This window comes from Furipterus horrens, unplaced genomic scaffold (assembly GCF_987537825.1).
Source record: "Furipterus horrens unplaced genomic scaffold, mFurHor1.1.pri manual_scaffold_17, whole genome shotgun sequence".
In the NCBI taxonomy this organism is placed as follows: Eukaryota; Metazoa; Chordata; class Mammalia; order Chiroptera; family Furipteridae; genus Furipterus; species Furipterus horrens.
In genome coordinates, this window is record NW_028327187.1 from 75,945,718 (window position 1) to 75,959,713 (window position 13,996).

Consider the following 13,996-nt stretch of genomic DNA (forward strand, 5'->3'; position numbering starts at 1 on the left):
GTGCTTGTGCTGATCAGTGGTCTGTGGAATACTCCAGGGGGACCCTCTGTGGATATGCAGGTTTCTCTCTCTGCTGCTCTCTCCTTGTGGTCCTCTACCTCGCAAACTCTACCTACTGCACTGTCCTAAACCCAGGGAGCCAGTGAGCTCCACCTCAATTCCCCTTTCTGCTCTGTGGCGTGGAAGTTTTCTCAAGGGCTCATCTTGTCTGTTTCCCATTTACTTGCTTTCCTGTTTGCTTGTCTCAGGAGGATAAGTTCAGTCCCTTTTATTCCATTTTAACCAGAAGCAGAAAGCCCATGTATTGGTGTTTAAACAAACTTCGCCAAAGTAAAATCCCCAGAAAATAATTGTATAAAAGATATTTATTATTGTGATTATATATTATAACTTCAAACTAAAACTAGTTCATACCCAAAATGGGAGAGGGATGGCTGGACACATTGTTGTTACATGTTAATGTACTAACATGACAATGAGTGTCAGTTAAGAATTTACTTGGTGCCAGGCATGATGCTGAACACCTTGCTTGGATTACTTCATTTACTCTTCAGTGCTGTGTGAGCTGGATGTCCACCCAGTCTGCAGCTGAAGAAATGGGTTTAGAGCAGTTAAGTGATTTCTCTTGGCATTTGAAAATAAAAAATTATGTAAAATGTATTCTTTCTCAGACTTAGTTATATAGAAAGGATTATTGTGTTTTAATGTAATTTGCAGGGAAGTGAGCCAGCATTTTATACTTTAGATGCAGCAATCTCAGTGGGCAGCAACAGAAGGGACAGCTTCTTGTCTCTGGGTTGAGACTCAGAATTATGGGAAAATTTTATTTCTAGAACAAAGGAGGAAAATATTCTTTTGGGGGATATTTCCAGGCAAATGGGGACACTGAACTAGGTTTATTTGGTCTCTGAAACCACCCAAATTGCTATTTTTGACATTGGCATCCTGCCAGAGAGAAATCAAATGAATTTTTAAAATCTTGTATTTCTTTTTCAAAAATAGGAGTAGAATGGAGTTAGAGAGTGGATAGAAGAGTACTCAAGTTAATAATGTGACTTCCAAAGATAAGAAAAAGTATTTTGGATAGCACATTGATAAGTATTTGGGTGATCAAACATTAACTAAATTGGATTAAGAGGATGCAACTATATATAATATGGAAATCAAATGGATTCCATTTTTAAAAAAGGAACACTTTTTTTTTTTTTAAAGGGAAGTCTGGGAAATTCTGGGCATCAGCCTTATTTCATTCTTTTATTGACCTTATATTATAAATGGTTAGTTTTAAACCTCAGCATACTTTCTGAGCCCTTATTAGCATCACAGATTTTGTTCCCACCAGTTGGAAATACCTTGACAGACACACAGGTTGGCTGAACTAACAGGTCGCCCCATGAGAGTTGTGGGCTGGTATCATTCCCATCCTCATATAACTGTCTGGCCTTCACATGTTGGTAAGTATAATGGGGTTTCAATGTCTATTGTTCTTAGAAATGAATATAATTTTCCTTTTCCATGACATGGCTATGGTTGTTTTAAACTAAAATCTATCTTTAAACAGGTGTCCTTATTTTTATTGTGCTGTGTTTTAGTTTTTAAAAGATTTTATTTATTTATTTTTAGAGAGAGGGGAAGGGAGGAAGAAAGAGGAAGAGAAACTTCAATGTGCAAGAGATACACCTCTCACACACACCCCCCCCAAGTGGGGATCTGGCTTGCAACCCAGGCATGCACTCAAGTGGGAATCAAAATGGCGACCTTTAAGCTCAGAGTCTGACACCCAATCCACTGATCCACACCAGCCAGGGCTGTGCTATGTATTAAAAGTGATGATTTATATCATATTCACTTTTTTTAATAGAGATAAAATTTCAGCACTCTATTTTGACTATTTAGGAAATCAAGATTTACTAAAGCCTCACAATTGACTGATGTTAAAAAAAATAACTGAAAGGCCTGGCTTGCGTGGCTCAGTTGGTTCAGCATCGTCCTGCAAAGCCAGAGGTTGCTGGTTTGATTCACAGTCAGACATATGCGTGGGTTGCAGACAAGGTTGCTGGTTGTGGTGTGTGTGAGAGGCAACCTATCAATGTTTCTCTCCTTCGTTCTTTCCCTCCTTTCCTCTCTCTCTAAAATAAATAAATAAAATCTTTTTAAAAAGATAACTGAAAATTGGTGACTGCCGAATGCCACTGTCCAACACATTCCTATGTGAAGGGCGAAATTTACAAAACTGATGTTCATAATCTCTGTTGAATACACACTCCATCCTAGCTGTTGGAGCTCTCAGCCTGCCTCCTTACCCCTCTAATCAGTATAATGTTACAAAATTATTTTCTCTCTTTTTATCTTTACCCCTTTCCCTGAATCATGGTCATTTTTTGTTGCTATGTGATTCTCCTGAGGTAGAATAACTTTACTTGGAGAAAATAAAATAACATCTTGAGAGCATTTAACTATGTGCTACTGGTTTATGAATGTTTTCTTCTGTAATCCTCATGGTAACCCATGAGTTAGAAATCTTTCTCCCTTGGACTGAGGATTAAATAGAGACTCACAGGGTTAAATGAGCAGCAGAATTGAGGTTTGAACCCTGGTCTGTCTCCCAAGTCTGTGCTCTTTCCACTGTGATTTTCTGTTTCTAGTTATAGGGGCTTTAGTTGACTGCAAATTCTATATTCATCTATGCTGTGGTATGAATGCCAGAATATCCACAGCAGTGCAGTTTCTGACTTCTAATAACAGAGGAGTGGTTCTGTATCTAGAGTAGCGATTCTTGGTGCGGGGGGGGGGGGGGGATACTTCTCAGAATCACCTGGGAGAGCTTTTGTAAAATGTACTGCCTAAATTCATTTTTTTCTAACCCGAACATACTGTAACAGCTTCTGGGAGTGGGTCCTAGGTGGGTATTGTAAGAATAGTGTCACTCAGATAACCATGAGGAGGCAACGCAGGCAGCGAGCAGGACGGGGCTTTAGAACCTGGGCCCTCAGGCGGTGGAAGTCCAAGGAGGTCTGGAACCCTAAGGCCAGCGTCCAGATCCACTGCTGGGGTAGGCGGGCTAGTCCCTCGGTTAGAGGCCGATGGATAGTCTACCTTCCAAATGACCTGTCTTTTGACAGAAAGGGCAGGGACCTAGAGGAGGTAAGCGGGGGTTTGGACAGAGCTTTGCCCAATGTTTTTCCTGATTTCACCGGAAATGGGCCTGGAGGCTGCCTGGTGGTGGAGGCTTTGCTCTTAGGCTTAATTTAACTTTTTCTTGGAGGAATTTTTTAGGGCATTAGCCAGCAAAAGAGAGTGCTTGCATTTCCATTTTTGTGGCTCCTTTTCCCTCTTCTCTTGCCGGTTTTTATATATGAAAGGCAATTTATATATCGAAGGGTTTTGGGGCTTGTTTGTAATTTTTGGAGCTTTTTTGAATGTTTGGGGCCAATTGATTAATGAAGTGGGTGGGTAAGAAGAGGTATCCCTTAGGCTAAGTGGGCCGTGTATTCTTATGACACCATCTCTATTAACGACCTCGTGGGGTGGGGGTGGGGGGTGGAGACTAGAGGGGCAATGCTGATCAGAGCTGGGAGGGACTGGGGAAGGGGAAGCAGGGATGGGCCTTTGGGATTGTCTATGGGGAAGAGAAGGTGGTGGCGGCATGCGGGGGGAGGAAGATGAGGGACGAAGAGTAGCGTGTGGAGGTGGGGAGGGCGGCCTGGCTGCCTGTGGGGTCATGAGTCCCGTGGCCCTGGCGGTGGGGCCTGACCTAGATCTCCGCGGGCCCAGTGGGTCCAACCCAGTGGCGGTGGGGGAGACCACGGCCATAGCAGCACAACCCGGGCCAGCGAGCCCCTCCCTATATGTCTCCTGGCCCAGCGCCCGCTTGGGCTGCGCTTGGCCGTGGTTGGGAGGGAGGGAGCTGGTGGAGGGAGGCGGAGTCCAGAGTTTGGAAGGGCTGGGAACTATGAGGAGTCAGGCAACTGACCCAAGGTTTTGAAGGTGGCGGGGAGGGGGGAGAGGGGAGGGGGATTCCCTTCCTCAGGCGGAGCTGGTGCACAGGGGTGGGAAGAGGGGAAACCACACGCCTCAGTTCTCCCTTGGCGGCCCCGCCGTGGTGCGGGGAGACAGAAGCGTACTGGGGACAGTACCAGGTGGGGAGTTTGACTGGGGTGGTGGGGAGGGGTCCGCCAACCTCATGGGCCGCTGGTGAAAAACTATTACTTTGTTTTTTCACCCACCAGGTGAGGTGGGGGCAGGGCGAGCCTCGAGGGGTTCTCGCTTCTGGCGCCAAGCGCGCCCGGGGGCACCTGTGAAAACCGGGGTGGGGTGGCGCCGGAGGGTGAGCGAAAGTGTTAAAGAAGCTTTTAGACCAGTGGAAATATATTTAACAGTAAAGGGCAAATGTAATTAGAGGGGTTTCTTTGAGCCAGAGTTAACAATACTAGCATTAGAAAAGGGGCATTTCACGGTTCAGCACAAACGCCTCAGAACAAAGGACATCCGAAATCCAAGGGGAGGATGTTTATTACTAAACTTTGGGAAATGGGAAAATGCTGCTTGGCAGCCCCCTTGGTCATTGGCTGCGCCCAGAGCTGCTGGTCTGTGAATAAATGTTTTGGTTATTGCTAAAAATCTGTGTTTCGGTGTTTCGTTGTAATTAATTGTGTGTGTGTGTAAGGAAGGAAGAGAAAGGGTTAAAGGGGGTGCAGAAGGTCAAGAGGAAGGTGGATTTTTTTTCGGATAAGGAGAATTTGGTGGACAGTGAGCTGTTTGCAGAGAGAGTGCTTGGTCTGAAGAGTCTAGAAAGCCTGAGTATAGGGAAATAATTTTGACCGCCTGTCCAACTTCTGGAGAAAGTTATAGAGGTCTGTGAGAACTCCGAAGTTAAGTGTGCCGTTTTTTGTCTACTGACTTTCGTTATTTAGAGGATATGGGGCCACGCGACAGTGCCTTGACTTCTCCATTTAGTCTGAGAGGTCTGAGATTATGGGCTTAACACCCAAGAGGGGTATTTTTGGGTGAGAGGGACTGGCCGGTTCCTGAGGCGGATGTGCCTCACACACCCTAGGCTCGGTTGGAAGCTGCTCTGTCCAGCAGTCTTCGTGACCATGGCGGAACAAACTCTTACCTAGGACACTTTATTATGAACGATGAAATAACTTTTACCCCAGACACTGTTATGTCTGGGGGAAGGAAGGTGACTTCTCTCTCTAGTGCAGGACAGCAATTAGACCTTCTTCCCTCATGCCTTTTATTGAGGAGGATACACATGAGAGATACAAGGTCAAGATCTATGAATCATCAATAGTTTGGAGGCATTAGGATTACAGTTGACAGTAACAGATTACATTACAGAGGGTACAGACTAGTCTGTGTCAGGGTCTATCAAACATCTTGACGCCACACTGGCATTAGGTGCAAGGTTTCATACATTCCTTGCTAGAGATTGTTTATGTTATACTACAGATAAAGAAGGCAGAGCGAGTTCTAAAGCATAAAAGCATAATAAGCAGTTTCCAAATCTAATTCCCATGGCAACCCTCTGAGTGGTTGTCAGTCATGTTCCACACACAGCCTTACGTTGAGACTTAAAGACAAGCATGGCCGGGATGCTGGCAGCAGTCATGCTCAGGCTGGGGCTACAATTCCCTAAACCATGAGGAGTGGTTGCCCACATCTCCCCCTTATTTGTTTTTTGTGATGCCTATAGTAGATAGGCCTATGAAGCTTGGTACTTGGCTTTTCTCTAATATGATCATGGGTAAATACCTTGCAGATACATCAAAGGACACAAAGTATAGTGATTAATAAACATCCAGCTGCTCCCATTATCCAAATACGTAAATTTAGACCTTGAAACCAATTTTTCGGGTTAAGCCATTGAAGGTTATCACTTAGGATTTGAAACACTTTTTGTTCAGCAAGCTGCTTAATGTCCATAAGCTGCTGATGGAGCTCAAACTGCAATTGATCAATTTGGCCTTTAATATTGGTAGAAAAGGCCCCTGGAAGACGATGTTGGATGTCTGCCCAGGAATGCTGGCTGGAATTTCATCTCAGAGGAGTAACGTAGAGTTTTTAAAATCCTGGGTCACAAGTGACCAGGGCATTCTGACATTTCTCCAGCCACAGTACGGCTGATTTCATGGCTGAGAGTCGGGCCAGGATTTTCTGATCAATACGAGTCTGCTGGATCATCTCCTGTGTGGTGTTGGTGAGCAACGCTTCCACTGTATGGACAGTTTGGACAGACTCCACGAGGGCAGTTGCAGTGGTGGCAGCTGTAGCAAGAACAACAGCAGAGAAATACAAGCAACAAGAGTGCCTATAAAGCATCGGACTCTAATCTCAGCAAGAGCTTGATTGAATGTGGTGAGACCTCTAGGGTCTCGCCATTTCCTGGTGACATTAACTGGCAACCAAATTTCTGATTGCCTCCGCACCATGAAGATTGTTGTTAAATTAAGCTAAGTGACATTGGTCTGAGTGATGCAGCTAGTGTAAATAGAGTCAGCAGTAACATGAAGATAATATACATTGAAAGAATGATTATAATTAAGCTGTGGAACCCCAGGAATAGCAAGAAACAAGTAAGGGTGAGAGGTGCACACAGTAATCCATGCCTTATTTAAGATTTTGATATCAAAATAACCTTTTTTTTGTCTTAGGATCCTGATTAGAAGAGTCCTATAATCCTTTCTATAAATGGTAATCCCATTTTCCATATATTTATATGCCATGCATGGGCTACTATGATTTTGAGATGTAATGCGAATAATGGGTGCCCCAGTACCTAGCCCTGTCCATGCTAGTTTGGCATAGGTAACATGGGAAATGCCATAACTAGACCATTGCTGGTATTGCCTTTAATTTCCCAATAGGCTCTCCAATTATCAGTTTGTAAGGGAGTGTCAGGAATTCTTATAGTGGAGGCTTCTGTGCCTCTGCAGAATGACCATGTAATAGTCTTCGCTGGTTGGTTAATTGGCTTACAAAGAGGCAACTCCGGGGGAGCACTGGCTGAGGTTGGATATTCTTTTTGGATTCCAACTGTTCCTATCATGGACATAATAGTTTGTTGCTTTCCCTTATAAACAGCATGGGCATAAAACATTCATTAAAGGTAAACACAAGGTGCCACATAGCATGGAGAAGCAAGCAGGTAAATGCTTTGATATATACATACTATTGGTAGGAAGAGGCAACCAATGTTTGTTTACTTCTAAAGTCCCATCAGGTGGGAGCCGGGTGCCTCCTGTCCACTTGGTGTCACTCTTGGACAGGGGAGGCTCAGAGTTCCACCAAGTAAGGAGCTTAAAGACTGGTGGATTAAGTAATGGCTCCAATATACATGTTCTGTCTTAGCAGAGAGGCCTAGACCTTCGAGACAAATCAATATAGCTATAATTGTTAGATTTCTCATAGAATTAGAGGACAATATAGTTTAAAAAGCTAGAAAACGGTTTTCAGGGGTGTCCGGTACTCCAACAATTTCTATTACTTCCTCAGCTCTATTAGTAAGACTTCTTAAATCTACCCAAGTTACATTTCTAGGTTCACGGGGGTTTGCTTTTCCCCCAACTTCTCTTGCTCGTCTCGTCTGACGCTGGTGACACGCTTGGTTCCACACTTGATTCCTGGCCTGATTCCAAGCCTGGTTCCGATACCAGCACTCATTTATCGCCAGCTGAGACAGCTGGTCAGTCAAGTCCTCAAGCTGCCTGGTGCATTCCACATGGTTGTTCTCCTAGTGCTGGTTGTCTTCCATGGTATGGTTTCACTCTTTTTGCTGGTAGCCACAAAGGTCCTGTAGAGGTAGAAACACAGGCCTATCCCCTCCCCCAGGTTAGCAAATCAACCGGGCCTTCCCAATTCTGTGCTCCTTGTGGGTCCCAATACAACACTAGGGGCTGAGGTTCTCTGTCTTCTGGTCCATGATGACAGAAGTGTCTTTCAATAGGAGTAGTAAGAGAGTCATCACAATTTAAAAAAATTATGAGTATAGATTGCTAGATTAGTTAGATTCTTTGAGGATGACTCCATACTCCCTCTTTTTTGTTTTTTAAGAAGATTTTTTAAAGTAAGGTGGGCCTGTTTAACTATGGCTTGGCCTGTTGGGTTATATGGAATTCCTGTTTTATGTTTAATGTCCCACTGTTGTAAAAATTCTTGGGTGGAGCGGGTTATATAGCCTGGGCCATTGTCAGTTTTTATTTGCTGTGGCTGTCCCAAGAAACTAAATGCCTCGAGCCAATGTGCTCGAATATCTTTGGTAGATTCTTCTGTAAGAGCAGAGGCCTGTAATGCTCCAAAACAAGTATCTATAGATATATAGAGATATTTAAACTTTCTAAAAGGTTGACAATGAGTAACATTTGTTTGCCAAATTAATCTGGGGGCCAATCCTTGAGGGTTGGTCCCACTACTGTGAGGCGCTGCACCCAGCACCTGACAATATGCACATTATTCCCGAATAATTTGCTTAGCTTGAGAATGAGGAATGCCAAATTCTCTGCAAAGTTCTTGAGAATTTTGGTGGTAAAACTGATGAGAGGCAACTGCCTTCTGAAAGGTAGTTAATATACTGACTGAAGCATCAGCACAGTCGTTGCCTTCTGTCATAGGGCCTGGAAGGCCTGAGTGAGAGTGAATGTGGGTGACAAATATAGGATGCTCTCTCCTATTAATTAGACTTTGTAAAGTTAGGAATAAACTAAGTAACTGGGGATTTATAGACTTTTTAAGTAAAGCTTGATTTATGTGGAGTATATTATATACCGTATAGTTAGAATTATAAACTAAATTTAGAGGTTTATTTGGCCATTGTTGGGAGGCCATAATGGCTCCAGAGAGTTCTGCTCTCTGGGTAGATGAGTGGCTGTGAGTTACACAGTCTTTCCAATTTTGTTCTTCCCTCCATGTAATGGCTGCTTTTTTAGTTTTTTTTCTGATGTATTTATGAAAATAGTTTATGCCTCAGATATTTATGTAGGTCTAATTTTATTTTTAACATGCAAATTCAACTGAGGTATGTTTTGTAAAAGTTTATCTGAAGGAAGATTAATTTCAAGCTTTCCAACATAATTATAGCACATTGGAAATTTAGAGATTGACTAAAAAGCTGTTGTAAATATATTTGAGTTAGATGCATGTGAATAACCTCCGGGTCATAACCAAATAATTGCTGGGCTTTTTTTTTTTTTTTTTTTTTTGTCCCTTGATTATTAGTTGACAAAGGGCAGAGGTATAAGTAGTTATAGTTTTTTGAGATTGATGAGAAAGAAACAACTATTCAATCATAGGGAGCTGAGGCTGTAGCTGTCCTGGAAGTCCTGTGGGGTAGCATAATGTAGGAAAGCAAAAAAGCCTAATTGGGTAGGAAGGGTTAATTTTTTCTATTTGTCTTATTCTAATATGCTGATTTACAATATTAAGTTCTTTTAAAGCCTGAGGAGACGAAGTATGAGATGAGTTTAAATCTGGGTCTCCTTTAAGGGTATTAAAAAGGTGAGTAAGCTGTTGAGTAGCTATGCCTAAACTGAGCCGTATTCAATTAACTTCTAATAATTGTTGAAGATTGTTAAGGGTTAATGGGTTTGAAGGAACAATTTCTACCGCTTGAGGTCGTATTGTTCTATTAGATAAGGTGAAACCTAAATACTGTCAAGGCTGACACTGTTGAGTTTTTTCTGGTGCTATTTGTAAGTCTGATTGAGGAACTATTTTTGTAAAAGTTCAAAGGTTTTAGCTAATTGCGCCTGTGAAGGGACGGCTATTAAGATGTTATTCATATAATGATAAATGATAGAGTCAGGAAAAGCTTTCTTGATAGGTAATAAAGTTTGGTGAATAAAGTATTGACAAATAGTAGGACTATTTAGCATTTCTTGAGGAAGAACTTTCCACTGATATTTTTGTAAAGGCTGAGAATTATTGATGACTAGGACGGAGAAAGCAAAGCGTTCTTTATTCCTTTTAGCTAAGGGAATAGTGAAAAAGTAGTTTTTTAAATCAATAACTAGCAAAGGCCAGTCTTTAGGAATGGAAGCGGGGTTAGGAACACCAGGTTGAAGTGCTCCCATTGGCTGTATAATTTCATTTATTTTCCTAAGATCATGAATAAGTCTCCATTTTTCTGACTTTTTTGGAACTACAAAGATGGGCATGTTCCAAGGACTATATGATATTTCTATATGTCCAGCTTTTAATTGTGCTTGTATTAATTTTTGAGCCTTTAATAATTTCTCCCCTTTGAGGGGCCACTGGTCAATCTACACGGGCATATCAGAAAGCCACGTGAGGGAGAGAGGAGATATACGAACAGTGGCCACTAGGGAAAAGGAGGCAAGTTAATAGTCATGCCCCACTGAGTGAGTAAATCTCTTCCCCAGATGTTAAGGGGGCCCTGCAGGTTGTAAGGTTGAATTCATCCTACTTGGCTGTCAGGACCATAACAATGGAGAGTCCACACACTTCTTTTAGGCTGTGAAACACCTCCTATTCCAGTAATGGTTAAGTTTCCTTCAATTAGAAGCCAGTCGGATGGCCAAAATTGGCTGGATATGGCAGAGAGTTAGTTTTAGTATCTAATAGTCCTTGAAATGCTTTGTCTTTAATTTTTATTTTTAGAAGCGGTTTTTGTAGTTTTGGCAGTCTAAAAAAACAGATTGATTATCAGTGTTGCCAAAGCTTTTATTTCCTCTTTTAACATTTTGAGTTGCAGGCACAGCATAAGGAAGACGTATAAGCTGTGCTATGCGACTGTTAGCATACCATGGCTTGTATTATTACTTTTATTTCTCCATTAAAATTAGAGTCAATAACTCCTGGTTGAGTAATAATACCCTTAACAGTAAGGCTAGATTGGCCAGTTATGAAACCTACACATTTTTTAGGCAAAGGTCCCTATACTTTAGTAGTAGCAATAGAGGTGCAATCTTGTTCTTTAAGAGTTAATTGCTGGGTGGTGACCAAGTCCAGCCCTGCGCTCCAGCTTGTGGCTGCACGTAGGTCTGCGCCTCAGCACTGCCTTGAGTCCAAAACATTTGATTATTGGGGCCTTGGGGGCTCCTGTTTTGGTTTGGGGCACTGGAGTTCATGCCCCTCTGCTAGTTTCCCTGATTAGCAGAAGGCCCTGTCTATTTGCTAGTCTTATTAATTTTAGATTTACAGTCATTGGCCTAATGTTTACCCTTGCCACAAAGAGGACAGTCTTTTTTTTTGGAGACTTAGAATTTCCTTTCTGATTATTGCGGCAGTCCTTCCTAAGGTGACCTGTCTTTCTACAAGCAAAGCATTTAATTTCTTTTTGACTTTTGGCAGTTGCCGTAGAGATGGCTGCAGCGAGCAGAGACACTATAATTTTTTATGCCAATATTTTGAGAAGCCTGAATAAACTGACTAATATTTTGAAAGTTTTGTTTAAGAGGATGAAGAACTGTTTTACATTCTCCATTAGCGTTCTCAAAAACCAATTGTTTTTGAGCTTTTTTGTAAAATTTTATTTGACAAAGCTTTCCAAGTATTTTAAAATGTATTAAGCCTGATTGGTCTAGAGTTTTCTTCTGTGGTAAGAAGAAAATAATAAATTCTTGAGCTATTTCAAGGGCCCTTTGAAATACCCCAAGTCTATAAGGAGGTTTTTAAAAATTTTATATCTTTGAAATTTTGTCAACTAAGGAATATATATTATGAAATGATATTTGACTATTTGAAGTGATAATAAAAGGTATATAATATACAGACTGACAAAAATTTAGTTCTTAACATTGAGAAACATGAATTTTTGAATATTAGTTAAGTATTTGAGTAATATACTAAATCAATAAGATACCTTTCCTTAATTTGACATCCAGTTCCTTTTACCAGTTGCTCTAACAATGGAAAATAAAGCTCTTATTTTTTAGATAACCTTGACCCCATTCTTTCATGGGAAGTGGGTCCCTTTTTGTCGGTTTTGGTTTTTCCCCTTTTTCTGCTTCTCGTTCAAAGTGGACCAGTAATTTTCCTAATTCTAAACTAGGGATTAATTAGTATAGTGGGTCAAAGTGTGCTGCTTGTGAGGAGGACTCCCAGGGGTGTAACGCCTTGGTCATTCCAACCTCTCATACGTGTCTCAGTTTCTCTGTCATCTAAAACAACTGGAAGGGCTCAGAGTGCTGAATGACTGGTTCTTATTTTGCATGTCCCTGGATGAGCCAAGAATTATATTACTGTGAAGGGAATTTTCTATGAGGCCCCTGTGCGTCTCGGGGGATGACCCCAGACACCTCTGCTAGGTCCCCACTCAGGGACACCCGAGAATTCGGGCCAGAGGGAGGAAGTGCCTCTTATCTTCGGAGCTCAGTCATTGCCAGAGCCCTCATATAAATCCTATTTCTGGCCTAAAGCTTTTCTTGTTCTGGTAAAACCCTAGTTGGTGGGAGACGCCACAGGGTTGGACAGTGAGTGCTTGTGACTGTGTTCCTGACGTTGCACGGACTTTGACTTGCAGCTGGCAGGTGCCTAGTGCTCTAACCCGGTCCATGTACCAGCTTATCCTGCCATGGGAGACTTAAAGCGGCGAGCGCCCTATCAGCTTTTAACTGCTTGACCCGTGCCCGCAATTTTGTGGTGATTTATTGAACGAGAGAAGCCAAATGGTCCTTTGAATGAAAGGAGAGAAAGGTAAAACCAAAAACCCCTGCCAGAGAGAGTGGCAGAAAGAAATCCTCCCTTCCCGAACTAAACCACACAGGCAGCCTTTTCCAGAAAGAGCCTGGGGGCTGCAAGCCCTTACTCTGGGTGAGTGGCCGAAATTCCAATCCGTGCAGTGTGGTTGTTCACGGTCTGGCTCTTGGCCCTGCAGCCGTTCCAGGTGTCACTTCTCTTGAGTGCCTGCCCCTCATCCAGGCGCCAGGTGAAGCAGAAGTGCCTCACACACCCTAAGCTTTGTTGGAAGCTGCTCTGTCCAGCAGAGTCTTCGTGACCATGGCGGAATAAACTCTTACCTAGGACACTTTATTATGAACGATGAAATAACTTTTACCCAGGACACTTTATTATGTCTGGGGGAAGGAAGGTGACTGCTCTCTCTAGTGCAGGACAGCAATTAGACCTTCTTCCCTCATGCCTTTTATTGAGGAGGATACACATGAGAGATACAAGGTCAAGATCTATGAATCATCAATAGTTTGGAGGCGTTAGGATTACAGTTGACAGTAACAGATTACATTACAGAGGGTACAGACTAGTCTGTGTCAGGGTCTATCAAACATCTTGACGCCACACTGGCATTAGGTGCAAGGTTTCATATATTCCTTGCTAGAGATTGTTTATGTTATACTACAGATAAAGAAGGCAGAGCAAGTTCTAAAGCATAAAAGCATAATAAGCAGTTTTCAAATCTAATTCCCATGGCAACCCTCTGAGTGGTTGTCAGTCATGTTCCACACAAAGCCTTACGTTGAGACTTAAAGACAAGCACTGCCGGCTTTGCCGGTGGCAGTCGTGCTCAGGCTGGGGCTACAATTCCCTAAACCATGAAGAGCGGTTGCCCACAGGTTCCCATGGTGACAGTTACGGTTATTGTGGGTCCAAGAAGAAGGAAAGGAGGAGGGTGAGTTCAAGCCAACGTTTCCAGCTTCACACTCTGTCGAGACGAGCGTCCCCATTTCGACCAGTGGGTGGAAGGCCAAAGGCCGAGAGGAGAGGCACTGATTTATCCCAGGCATCTCTGGGATTCATCATGCTCCAGAGACAGCGATCCAGTTTGACCCCAAGGAGTGGTTCTGACTGAGCGTTCAGATTTACTGCCGGACTGCCCAGAATGGTCTTTGGTTAGACCAGGTAACAGAACCACCGGAGAAAACGGAGGCGGAGAACTCACCTATACATCTGAGGGCCGGTGTTGACTGGGAGTAGATGGCAGTTGGGGGGGGGTCGGAGGAAAAAAGAAGCAGAAGGGGTCAGCAGGCCAGAGGGGACACTCGGGCCACCAACCTGTGGAGGTCTGAGCGACTCCGGGTCC

At 43.0% G+C, this 13,996-nt stretch overlaps 1 protein-coding gene across 5 annotated transcripts in view; it reads left to right on the top strand.

Moving 5' to 3' along the window:
• Positions 1-13,996, top strand: part of BRCC3 (BRCA1/BRCA2-containing complex subunit 3) — an 87,735-nt gene that overhangs the window by 19,030 nt on the left and 54,709 nt on the right. For all 5 annotated transcript variants that reach the window (XM_090265000.1, XM_090264998.1, XM_090265001.1 and 2 more), the window contains one exon: positions 1,367-1,454. In XM_090265000.1, coding sequence (XP_090121126.1) covers positions 1,367-1,454 — 88 coding nt within the window. The remainder of the gene's footprint in view (positions 1-1,366; positions 1,455-13,996) is intronic.